At 44.1% G+C, this 12,813-nt stretch overlaps 1 protein-coding gene across 9 annotated transcripts in view; it reads right to left on the bottom strand.

The window, feature by feature from the left end:
- CTNND1 (catenin delta 1) overlaps positions 1-12,813 on the bottom strand; it is a 52,933-nt gene that overhangs the window by 22,630 nt on the left and 17,490 nt on the right. For 7 of the 9 annotated variants that reach the window (XM_049646428.1, XM_049646469.1, XM_049646462.1 and 4 more), the window contains 2 exons: positions 1,572-1,690; positions 38-328 (listed from right to left, as the gene is read on the bottom strand). The exons of 1 other annotated variant lie outside the window; for it this stretch is intronic. In XM_049646428.1, coding sequence (XP_049502385.1) covers positions 38-232 — 195 coding nt within the window. In that variant the 5' untranslated portion in view covers positions 233-328; positions 1,572-1,690. The remainder of the gene's footprint in view (positions 1-37; positions 329-1,571; positions 1,691-12,813) is intronic. One more of the 9 variants, XM_049646437.1, reaches the window with a different exon arrangement.

The raw sequence follows: 12,813 nt of genomic DNA on the forward strand, positions 1-12,813 counted from the left end.
CTGATGGAGAGTCCTACCTGCAGGTCTGATGGGTTACCTGATGCCGGCGGGTGAGGGTGCCGTTGGCCATGAGTGGGTTGGCATCTTGTGGTGAGACCCGGACGCGTTCCAGTTGCGCCGAGACGTGGCGCCGCTCCTCCTCCAGCGCCCGGGTCAGCTTCTCAAACTGGGCCTCTTGCTCCTTCACAGAGGCCAAGATGCTGGCGGTCGACTCCACCTCTGAGTCGTCCATGAAGGTAAAGGGCGGAGCCGCCGCAGAACAGGGTAAAAAGGAAGGTGTGGATCACAGAGGGAGGAGCAAGGAGGGAGAAGGCCCCCTCACTTCACACTACCGGGAGAAGGTAAGAGAGAGGAGAGAAAAGGTCACAGGTCAGAGAAGACAGATGAATCATTAATCCCAGAGCCAAAGATGCCCTCTTGTGGTTTTACTGCGATGCAGAAAGCCAGCCACCATCAAGCCTGGGAGCCCATCACCAGTGTCCGCTCAAGCAGGATCCTTTGCCCGTTACCCTTTGGTAAACACCTCACCAGAAATAATTACTGAATGGAAAGGTACAACTAGATCCAAGTCTATACTGTTGGCACGAGAGGGAGAATAGGGCTAAGGGCTGCAGTCATGACAGGAGATTAAAACTAGATTATTTTTCCCTGGGAAAATTTGCTGGCATCAACTCAATGAAAATTGTAACTCCACATTACAGACCAGCACTCGCTGTCCTGCAAGAGCAAGCCACTGTTAGAGGTAAGGGGGCAGTACAGGTCCACAGATCTTCCTCAACCTCCCCAAATCTGAACACTGAAATTGCTGCAGTGGTGGCAAAATACACTAAATGAAAATGCTAAATTAGAAGGCCAATTAAAAATGGAAATATTAAAAACTTGCTATCAAATGCAGGAAACAAAGTGAAGGCCCCCATATTTAATACATTCATGAAGGGGCCTTTCTATGTTTCAAAACTGTACTACGATACTGGAAGGCAAACCGTGTGCCTTAGCTAAAGGAGACAAGGGAGCAAAAAAACCCACAAAAATTCCATATGTGAACGTACCCGTGCAGCGACCTTTGCCTCTCTGGGGTAGTTGGAAAATGAGCATGAGGCTCAAACTCTGAAACTGTCCCTTGAAGTAGTTCATATTCTAATTTCCAGACAGTCAATTGCTGGAACTTCCTACATCCCTGTTATTCTACAGAAAGCTCTAAATAAACCAACTATATTTTTCATCTTTACTTACTCCAACTCAGGGTAATATCCAAGTATCTAGAGGGTTAGTGTGCTAGTTATACAATAAATGATAGTTATACAAAAATGAAGAGTTCCCCCTATCCTGTTACATTAACTGCAAGTTGGCCAGTAAATGGAGGGGCACTGTAGTCATACTGTTGGACTGAACAAGGTTTCTCACTTACAAATTGGCTATAGGAGATTTTATGGCCAGCTCACAATATACCATGTCAAGAGGCAGGTTTTAAAATAAACTCTCTTCCCCTCCTTCACCACCCTCTCATCAACCCCCTAAAGAAAAAAGACACTTAAAAATTTTATTCTTAAGAAACATAATTCCATACACACCTGTTAAGAGAAGGTCGTAACTGATTGGCTTAATACAGAGAACAGCCCAGTCTAGATTCAAAAAATCATGGGAGAAGCATCCCAGCCACCACAGCAAGGAGGAAGCAGGAAGGAGACAGCTGCAGAAATATTTGAAGGAAAAATGGGAATGAGAGGAAAATAATATATACACAAAATATTAAAAAATAAGAGGAACAGGGGCAGGTATTGGGAGAAGGACAATCTGGGAATAGAAGGGAGTGAGTGATGTATAAAATACGACTTGGAATTGCTTAATGTGACAAATGCCCTTTGGACTTTGCTCTGTCTTCAGGTATTTGGACGTTGGATGTAGTTTTCACTAAAACCTGGATTCTACTGTCATAGACTACTTCTGTACAAAACCAGGGGTAGGTTATAATATGGATAAAAATTAATTTACCCCCTATTCCCAGCAACCAAATTGGGGGGGAAAATGTCGTTGGAATGCCCTTCCCCCTCCTCCCCACCTCTAAGGCAGAAACCTCAAAGCCCAGTCCCAGCATGCCCACAAAGACATTGAGAAACCAATGCAACAGCCGTAGTGGGGAAGACATGTGGGGACTAGCCTAGGCTGAGCCTTTTGCTTCAGTTCCCTTTCCCACGCTCCCCAGAGCCCCACCAAACACAAATGCTTGGGCCCTTGGGCCCGTGTGCTTTAAAGTATACGCAGCATTCTGTAAGCAAGAGCACCCAGAGGAGCAGATAGACAGGTGCCCAATAAACTCCCTAATTAGTCCTCCACCACTAAGCTCCTTCCAGCGGATCCAGTACCTAAATCCAAGAATGTGGCAACCCTGTCTAAATTCCTTCTACCCTGGCTCTGCGCTCCCACAGTCACACTTATCAACTCCTGTTCTTCCTTCCGGTCCACTGCCAAGTTCTTCTATTCCCACCCTATATCCCAACAGGCCACTCAAGGGTCTTTAATGAAAAGTAACCTCATTTAAAAAAAAAAAAAAAAAAAACAAAGCTGCTCCCTTTTCTTCTCTATTGCTTCATTTTAACCATTGCCCTTATCCATCATGTACGATGACCTATGAACCTTCCATACCAAGAGGACTCTAAGCCCAAGAGAGATTCTTCCAGTTCTAGGCTTCAACAGGGCTCAGACTGCAGTTACCACTCTGGCAGCCTCTGCCCTGTAATCTCCTTTACATAAAAGCCCAAACCACCACTATTATGGGGCATACAGTGAAAACACTCCCTGCTGCAGAGAAACTGTTTGTCACCCACTTTTATGTCACCCATAAACGGCCCCTTTTTACCCCTACAGCTTTAGTTTAAAAGAAGGGGTTAAGGAAGGTTGTAGGAAAACTACCCAGGGCTCTAGGCCAGGAAGCACGATCCTTCCCCACATTCATGGCTTTAAAGGCCAACCACCTGGCTCTAATTTGGAGAAGAGGACAGCACAGTTAAGCAGAAAGACAGGGTCAGATTCCTGGGCCTAACAGCATGGGGAGATTTTCTGACTGAAAGAGAGCAGAAGCAGAGGCTGTGTGGGATAGGACTCAGAAGACTGGTCCCAGTCCTGGCTCTGCCACTAGCCAACAATGGCAGAAAGTCACTGCCGTGTTCTCATCTGTAAGATGCCAACATCACCACCCCAGTTTAACTGAGGGTTGCTAAGAGAAACAGGTGAGATAATGTACATCATACAAATGTGAGGTATTAAGTTGTTTCAGGAGTTAGTTTCTATCTCCCAATTATATTACTTAATGGTAATGCCTCAGCCCAAAACTATTCTGTGAACTAGTAGATGAGACTCACTGGATCAAGAGCATAACTGGGTTCTAAGGAGTGGATGAGCTGGTTCCCCCGCTCCAACTCTATTTACTAGGGAGGTCCCACCTAGACCAGTGTTTCTGGGACATAGGGCATAGAGTATTATAGATCTGCTATAATAAGTTCTTGACCCCTTATTTCACGCGTTGGTAGTTTATTACCAAGGAGAAAGGGAAGGTGAAAAGAACTAACAATTACTGAATGTTTTACATTTATTATCTTGGCAATACTTATAACCCTAAGGAAGTAAGTTCTACTGCAAATGAGAAAACAGGCTCTAGGTGAAGAAATTACCCAAGGTCTAGGTTAATAGCAAGTTCCGAATATCAACTCACATCTATTCCATTCTAAAGCCTGTGTTCTCTTTCTACTACATGCTGTCAAGCCCAAAAAATACAAGCCCAGTAGAAGATGGACAGTCCAGTCCTTCTTCCCCACAGTCCTTGAGCTTTCTGCCCAAACATCACAGGAAAAGGGGGAAGGGGAAGCTTCCATTTTTCCTTAAAGGCTTATTTATATGTCTGCATATAAGATATAAGTGGAAGAACAGAACCAAATGGGAGGAAAAAGCAAGCAGAAGTAGGGGGAGAGAATGAAGCTGCTGGCAAGCTATAGAACACTGCTTCACAACTCAGACTTAAGCAAAGTCTTCTCCATGCCATACACACACAAAAATTATGGTTTAGACCAGAATCTGCAAACCATTAACCGACTTTGGCAATTAGAGTCAAGAAAGTCACGGGAGTCCAGGCCAACACGTTTCTTAATATTTTCAAATGAGTTAACACTGGATCTCACTACAAAAAGAATCAAAAATTCTCAAAGTGAGAAGGAGCAGAAGGCCACACATAAAGTGAGCCCTGCTATTTCCTTAAGACTGTACTTTCCCTTAAGACTACAATTGGGGTTTTTTTGTTTTGTTTTTTTTTTAATTTTTTTTAACGTTTTATTTATTTTTGAGACAGAGAGAGACAGAGCATGAACGGGGGAGGGGCAGAGAGAGAGGGAGTCATAGCATCCGAAGTAGGCTCCAGGCTCCAAGCCATCAGCCCAGAGCCCGACGCGGGGCTCGAACCCACGGACCGCAAGATCATGACCTGAGCTGAAGTCGGACGCCCAACCGACTGAGCCACCCAGGCGCCCCATGACTACAATTGGTTTTACTTCTAACAAGCCATAGGTCCTACAGACTTGTGTCTACAGCAAAGCCTCAACAATGATACAAATTCAGTCTCTTCTGTAAGAATCCAAAACCAGAAGTTAAATTGGATCAAATACCCAGCAGGACCAAACGGACAAGGCCAACCAGGTAGCTGGGCAAAAAAATATCAGCAGTAGCATGGTCCCCTGAAATGATCCATTCTACTGTAACCCAGCCAAAGAAATGTACTTTGGAATTATGATTTTTAGAAGTTAAAAATACAGACTTTAGAATCAGACTAGGTTCAAATCCCAACTCCACTGTTTCTTAGCTATAGGACTTTGGGCAAAGTACCACTTAATCTCTAACCCTCAGGTTCCTTTTCTGTAAAATGGGGAAATAAAATACATGTAAGGGTAGTTGTAAGAAGTACATAAGACAATCCACATAAAATGCCTAGAAAAATGACTTGACACACAGAAAGCTATTAATATGGTTACTAATACAAACACTGCTACAAATAGCTACCACAAAGGACTAGAGTTTGGTGGTGTTAATAGGTCTTTTGAATAAAACACACGTTTCCACATGCTCCCCTCTCTGCTTTATAGCAGACCAGTAAACTAGAGGAACTCTTCACACTCTCAAAGGGAAAAACAAAATAAAACTCCAGATTAGGGTCAAAAGACCTGGGGTTCAAGTCCTATGTCTGCCAAAAACTAGCTGTGAGAACTAGCTCGCAGGGGAAGTTATAACCCAAGCAATCTGCATTTTTATTACTTGTCAAGGCTTAACTTTAATGGGCTCATATATGTAAACCTATAGGCTGGGTGACTCTGACATCCATGCTATCCTGATAAACATATCCAATAAAGATATGACCAGAATTAGGCAAGCTAGCCCTTATGGAAAGAGGAAAAAGTATGTCCTAAGCCCACAAAATAGTCTTTGGGGTTCTTAGGAAAGAAATTTTCTGTAGCCAATCCCAAAGCCAGTTCTCCTCCTTCCTTCCTTTTTATTCATCATGAAATTAAAACCAATGTCACAAAGTTCTGCCTTCCTTCCAAAAGCAAGAATAAGCAAAACTCCTCTTCTAGGTCATCCTAGGAATTTCAAATGGTGGTTCTAAAAAGCACACTGAGGGGCGCCTGGGTGGCTCAGACGGTTGAATGTCTGACTTCAGCTGGGGTCATGATCTCGTGGTTCATGGGTTCGAGCCCCATATAGGGCTCTGTGCTGACAGCTCAGAGCCTGAAGCCTGCTTTGGATTCTGTGTCTCCCTCTATCTCTGCCCCTCCCCCACTCATGCTCTATCTTTCTCTCTCTCTCAAAAATAAATAAAAACATTACAAAAAAATTTTTTAAAGCACACTGAGCCTCATACTGAAGAATACCAATCAACAGAACATAGCACCTGTAACGCCACAGAGCTGTACTACATAACACTCAAGCCAACAAAAGTAGGTCTTCTAGACCCCTAAAAGGCATTTGTTTGCCTTAAATAGCACTTGCTCCAAAATTCAAAGCAATTACTCCTGTTCAAACATACACACAGAAGGTTGCCATTTTATTTTTAAATTAAAGGAATATATTTTGTCAGTTTTTCTCTGGCTTCTTCTCACAAAGAGCGCTTGTACCAGAGTCCAAGATCTAAGTACCCCACCCACCACCTGATGTTCCACCATCCCAAACTCAGTGAGAACAATTCCAGTATACCTCCTTTTGTTGGGAAGACTCACTCCCACCCTAAGCCAAGTCCCTGGACATGATTTGCATTAAGACCTAAAGAAGACCCCGCTCACTTCACGATCTCAATTGACCACTTCTCAGAGTTACAAATCCAATATTCCGGAAATGGCCTTGTCTCAGGTGTTAGCGGTTTCTGAGCCTCCCCGTGGATCTGCCTGATGTGGGGCCCAGCTTCTCCACTTAAGAGCACCCAAAAGGCAGACTGGGAACTTTCACTTTCCCAGGGAAAGCCTGGGTCTCACTGTGTCCACCATGAATCTCTCTGATATAAGGGAGTCTCTGACAAATCACTGTCCTCTTAGAAACGAGTGATACTTCTGATTGGAGTTCAGAAAAGAAGGAAAATAAATACACAATAGTTTGAAGTTGTTTTTTCTTTAAATACTCTTTGTTAAAAGGAGGTTGAGCTGGCAATCTCTACAGGTCAACAGGACACGTTAAACTCACTTCAGTCTTATAATCCTGACCCAAAGTTACTCATCAGGTTTTAGTTTTTAGTGTGAATTTAAAAGAAAAAAAAAAAAAATATCGCCTCCATCATCTTGACCCTAAATTCGGAAACCAGATGGAATATTCTCCTTGTTCTTTTCCCCTACCAAGTATTCTGGGAACCCCCCAAACCATAACATACTAAATGGATGAATGCTAGACTGGCTTTGAAAAAAAGGAAGGGTGTGGCTCTCAGTTAGTGAGGGGCCCAGGACTGAAAGGCTATGGAAAGAGACAAAACCTGCTTCTCTCTGGGGCACGTATGACACACACACAGGACTGGTCTAACAAGTCCTTCTGATCTCTCAGGCCAGGCCGCCTCTTTCTCCTCCCCCATTACCCACGTGCCTCTCCAAGGCCCTCCACTGGGCCAGCCAACGCTGAATTTTCTCTCAATCCTGAAGGTCTGAGACACGGGAGTTACTTACCTGGATCCCTGATGCAACCCTGCCAAAGGAGCCTCACCTAGCCTTATAAGGAGAAAGCAGAGCTTTAGGGAGAGGCCGATAAGGAAACAAAGATAAGAGGGAGGGGCAAAAAACCAGAAGGAGGTGTCAGACTGAAGGGGAGAGGCCAAATGCCTTTCTCCTTCCTACAGGAGAAGGGAAAAAAAAAAGAGGGAGGTCAAGTACACACAATGGGAAATGAGAAAAAGTCTAATCAAAATGGAAAGGTATTGTGTAACTCCTGTGTCATAAAACAGAAATCCTAAAATTAACAAGGACACCTTATACCCTTCCCTAGCCTAGGCTAGGGGAGAAAAAAAAAAAAATGGGAAAAAAGCTTAACCTTAGGGTTTTCTAGAGGTCACCCAACTGTCTGAGCTCACATTCCTTTTTTAAGGAGGCACCTTCTCACCAAACCCCCTCACTTTCTATCTATGGTATTCTCACCATTTCTTTGCCTGTCCTCTGATGGGGCTTGGACAAGCTGAAAGCATGCAATTGAGTCACGTTTGCAGTCCCGCTTCCTCAAAGCACTGAAAAGAGCTAAGACACCCCTTCCCCCAGGTTTAGAATATATCTCCCTTTTGAGACAAGCAACAGAGTCTATGAGGAAATGAGAGGAAGTGTGAAGGTCCTGTTTCATCTATAGGACAGACAGCTGAAGGAAAGGTTTTTCCCTACTTTAAAGAAGAAAATCTGACCTTACAGGGGAAGAAAAGTTATGAATTAATTACTGATGTCCCCCATAAGTTATCACAATAATCTTCTCAATGGCCTCTGGGGTGACACTGGACCCTTTTTATAAATGAGTAAACTCTACATCAGAAGAACTCAGTATCTTGCCCAAGGTCATAGAGCCAGTGAGTGGTGGAAACTCATCTGTTCTGCTCCAAGTTCGTGTTCCTTCTTCCCAACGGAGTAAAAGAAGTCTGAACTTCCAAAGGGTCTTGCGGTTAAAAGTCATTCTAATTCCAACAGAGAAGCTGACCAAAAGTAATGGCATGGGGAGGATGGCATGGAAGCAGATAGACTTTTGGGTCTTACCTTCACTTTAATGAGTAAGACGTACTTGATTCTGAGGAAGAATAGCGTACAGTCTACTTCAGATTTATATCCCATTTTATAAAGGAATGAGAACTCAGAAGGGAAAATGCTAGGGGCAAAAAGTAATACAACTTTTTACATAATCACCTACTTTTCCTCTGCAGAGCCTGCTCTAGAAATCTGGCTACATGCCACATTCTCAAATCATCCAGATCTCAAGAAAGAAAACCTAATCACAAATATCCCTACTCTCATTTTTAATGTGGCATCTCACTAAACCAAAAGCAGAGATCAGAGTGGGGTGGGAAACAGAAGGAACTAGAATCGGGGAAGATTGTGCTGGCCAGCATCAGAACAGAGGGGAAGGATTGTTCTAGCGGTATGTTAGCAATCTGCCTCTGGGGCAGCTGTCCTCCTGAGCAATCAAAGGCCGATTTGTATGTGTGTTCAGGGACTAGCCAGCTTGGCAAGAAGTTGAGGACTCAGCCACCCAATCCACAAAGTGAGAAGAGATGCCTGTTTCACAGCTGGAATGGAGGGCAGGGAAAACACAAAACAAGGGGGAAAGGAGGGAGGAGGAGAACAGAGAGTGCTACAGGTGCTATTTCAGTCTAGACAGAGGGGGGGAACATATCCTAGGAAACTACCAACCATTCCTTAGTTATGTGCCAACAGTGAATTGCCAGTACCTCTCAATAGTGAAATCAAAGAATGGGTGGGTTTCTCTGGCTCTGTATGTAGTAGGGTGCCAACTGGAGAGATGAAACCTAAAGTGTTGGGCCCCAGCAACACCCACTTCTCTCTGTCCCTTTCAGACCAAAGTACCTGCAACATACAGAGTGAATAAACATCATATAAACAAACATCTCTTTCTAGAATTCCTTTCTTAATTAAATCCTAGAAATCTAGGATTTAAAAATAGTAACACACATAAAACTCAGTGAGATTCCCCAATGCTAGGACGTGGAGGCCATTTACAGAATTCGAGTGCTGAGAAGGCCACGGTCCGAATTCACACTCCCTCATCCCTCAGAGTAGCTTAGATGCCCTGAGACCCATTAGACACACAAAGGCTGCTCTCTTCTCAGTAGAGCCCTGGAGCAGAGCTGCTCTCCAGGGACAAAGAGATTTCACAGGAGAACCACAAAGGCATCGCCCCTCTCCGCTCCCCACTCCCAGCTTTCTCACTTCCTGTCACAGTAGCACCAGACCACAGTCTCCCAGAAACAAACAAATACAAAGTGCTGGATTCTGGGCTGCAGGCCAACCGCATTCCAGGGCATCCTGTCTACCAATCACCAGTCAGAGCTCCCACTTTGCCCTGCTCAGTTCCTTATCATGTTCGGGAAAACAACCCTCCTCCCTGCCTCAAGCCAACACTACATAGGACAAAGCTCAGGCCTTTGAGAATCTGCAGAAAGATACTGTGCATGGATCTAAGGGTTTGAAAGGGGTGAGGGGATTCTTAAGATTCCTACTTGGCAAGGCTTCTTCACTTTGGAGGCACTGCATTGGGGCTGTTAGAGCTACTGCTGCTGTTATATTCAGTTCAGCTACATGTGATACATCCCAAAGAGAACTTCACTATGGCAATCGGATTGCTGCTCTGGATTCAGTCAATAGAACATTCCCACCTGGAGAACTACTTTAAAACACATCTTCTGTCACCTTCTCTATCACCCATTTCCAGTTTTCAAAGTCTTTCAAGCCCTTTTCCCCACAAGCATAAAGTTGATTCCTAGAGGCCTCACAGAGAACAAACAAAGGCAGCAGACTCCACCCTACAAAGGGGCAGGATAAGCACCAGCAGGTGCTGGGAGCAAAGTTCTCCGCTTCCCCAGGGAATGAGATGTAGCCAAGTATTGCACAGTAGTTCTGGTGGCAAAGCGGTCAAGACCGCAACCTTTTCCTGTTCACTGCTCCCCCGGAGTGGGTCAGGGCCTGTAGATTTGGAACCTCTTCAGAAAAAGAAAAAAAAAAAAAAAAAAAAAAAAAAAAAGCCTCCCTTTCTAATAAGGGTCCTCAGCTAATTCCAAGAATGGGATAAATGATACATTCTTCTATTATCTTGTACAAACCCCACGGAGGTTAGCCCAAAACCCCAGAAGCAAAGATGCAGATAGAAGTCAAGCTAATCTATTAGCCAGAGAGTCTTGAAATCCAAAGTAACACCCTTTGCCCACAGGGCTCAATTCCCTTTGAATAAAGCACAGCACAGGCTTAGCCCAGAGTCCTTCAACCAGGTGACATTCCAGTCAATGAACTAGTAATATGTTATCATTTCTCAGCTTTTCTCCTCCTTTGCTTTCTCCTACAAACTCCTTTATCCTTCTTCTTGGATCTGCTAGAAGTACTCTGGGCTGAACCCTGATTTCGATTAGTATATGATACAAAAGGAGCCTAAGTCTGAAACAACACAACTTAGAAGGAAGTAGCCAATATCTGAATCTGACATAACCAGGTGGGGAGGAATATACACAAGAGTCAGCCATTCTAGAGCTGGGTAGCAAAGTGGGCACTTAACACTGTGTTTTAGAACAGAACTTCAACAGTAGAGTCTAGTCACTGCAAACTCTATTCTATCACTGAAGCATACACAAAAAAAGTTTAAGATCTCTCACCTAGCACTGAATCAGACGAACTCCCTTTTTCTCTCAAGAATAACTGAAAAAGTAGTAACAACTGTTAATGTATTCTTGTCCCATTCTCCCTCATCACACCCCAGGCCAAATACATCACTCAGTTAAGCAATATCGTGTGAGGTAGTTATACAAAAAAGAGATAAAAAAATAATCTAGTGGGGGAGTTTTCTGGGATACCTATAAAAAAACAAAAAAACAAAAAAAAAACAGGGTTGTCAAAGACTCATCCCAGACAGAGAACTGGATACACCCATTATCAGTACTCCTGCTAATGCTCCAAAAGGATGCTAGGCAGGTTGTCTGCCTCAAATTGAGCAGGTGAAACAGAAAAGCCGTGCTGACTCAGAAATACAGTCACCCCAGGGTGTGAGGGAGGGAAGGAGACCAATATAGCCAACCGATTACAATTCATCATGACTTCACCAAAGGTCCTGGTTCTAATTGTATCTCTGGCTGTTTGCAGACATATTTCAAAAACCCAACCAATGGAATAATGAATGGGTAAGAAGAAAGTCAATGGAGGGGCCCAAGACTTAGCTGAATACTCAATGGTTAGAAAAGCATGAATCTGTTTTGCTATCTAACTTCCCACATACCCCTTTCCAAATCAGGCCCAAAGCTGAAAGAATTAGAGGGAGGGGAGGCAGAGAAAAGAATGTGACTGAGAAAGGTTTAGTTACATTCCAACTAGCCAACATCCCACATGGTATTAAGAGTGCCTGACAATCCAATCCCACTACATGGGAGTTGCTGGGGCTCTGCTAACATACATCCAATTCCTCCACCCCTCCCACCCCCAAACACTCTGAAAAGAAGCGTAATTGAGATAGCTTGATGAAGGCACCAGCTGTTTCCACCACTCTCCCTCCCCCCAACCCCAGAGACCACAGTTCAAACTCACATCAAACACTTAATACAATTGACTAGCCAGTAGGAAGGAGAAGCCTGGACTAAAATAGCAGGAAGAGTGCCAACTGGCCCCACTTAGAAGGAATGTTTTCTTGGCTCAATTTAAAAATAAGAAACCTTTGTCACCCACTCCCTTCTGCCCAATTATGTTCTCCTTTCTGCAACCTACTCCTCAGTGTCAAATGGATTTCAGTTTCTTCCCTACAACTCCTTGATCTATTTTCAAATGTCAGGGAATACAGGGGAGGTAGAAGGTTGAATGTAAAGTAATGCCTGGGAGATTGGGAGGCTTCCTGGACTGCAACCGCCAAACCCAGCTCAGGCCTCTCACACAAGGGCAAGGAGACAAGAGCCCACACTGCACCCGTCTCCACATTTCAAATTCGGAAAGAAGGGAATGAACATTAGGTTTCCACAGCTGAACAATGATTTCCCGAGGCATGGGTAGCCGGTCAAGACTATTAACGTGATCAGCCCCTCCCCCACCCATATTTGAAGTTGGCCTGAGTTAGCCAAGGAGGAAGGGAAGGAAGCCAGCACTTCCTTTTCAGACAGGAAGTAACAATGGCCCTTCCTGTGGAGATTTAAACAAATTGTCCAGCTGAGTTTCAACGAGAACATCCTCTCCTGAATTTGTTCCACAATTTCAAAATGGAGAGGGGAAAATGGAGATATGGGCCAAAAGTTTCCCTTCCCTCACAACAAGCAAGTCCTCCATACCATGCTGAGTGCTGGCATAACCCCCAAATCAGGCGGTGGCATCTGTAATTACAAAACAATACAGGATAGATACAGAGGTAGAAAACTTCAAATTAGCTACCTTCTCACCAAGTCCACTACCACAAACCATTCTTGTCTACTTCTCATTCTAATTAAATAACCACCCATGTGAGAAATCACATAGATATGCAGCTTAACTCAAAACGTTCAGGTTTTATGGTCCTCAAACCTGAGTGATCAGAATCACCTGGGAAGCTTTTTTTAAGAAAAATACAATCTTGGCGGCGGGGGGGGGGGGG

This window comes from Panthera uncia, chromosome D1 (assembly GCF_023721935.1).
Source record: "Panthera uncia isolate 11264 chromosome D1, Puncia_PCG_1.0, whole genome shotgun sequence".
In the NCBI taxonomy this organism is placed as follows: Eukaryota; Metazoa; Chordata; class Mammalia; order Carnivora; family Felidae; genus Panthera; species Panthera uncia.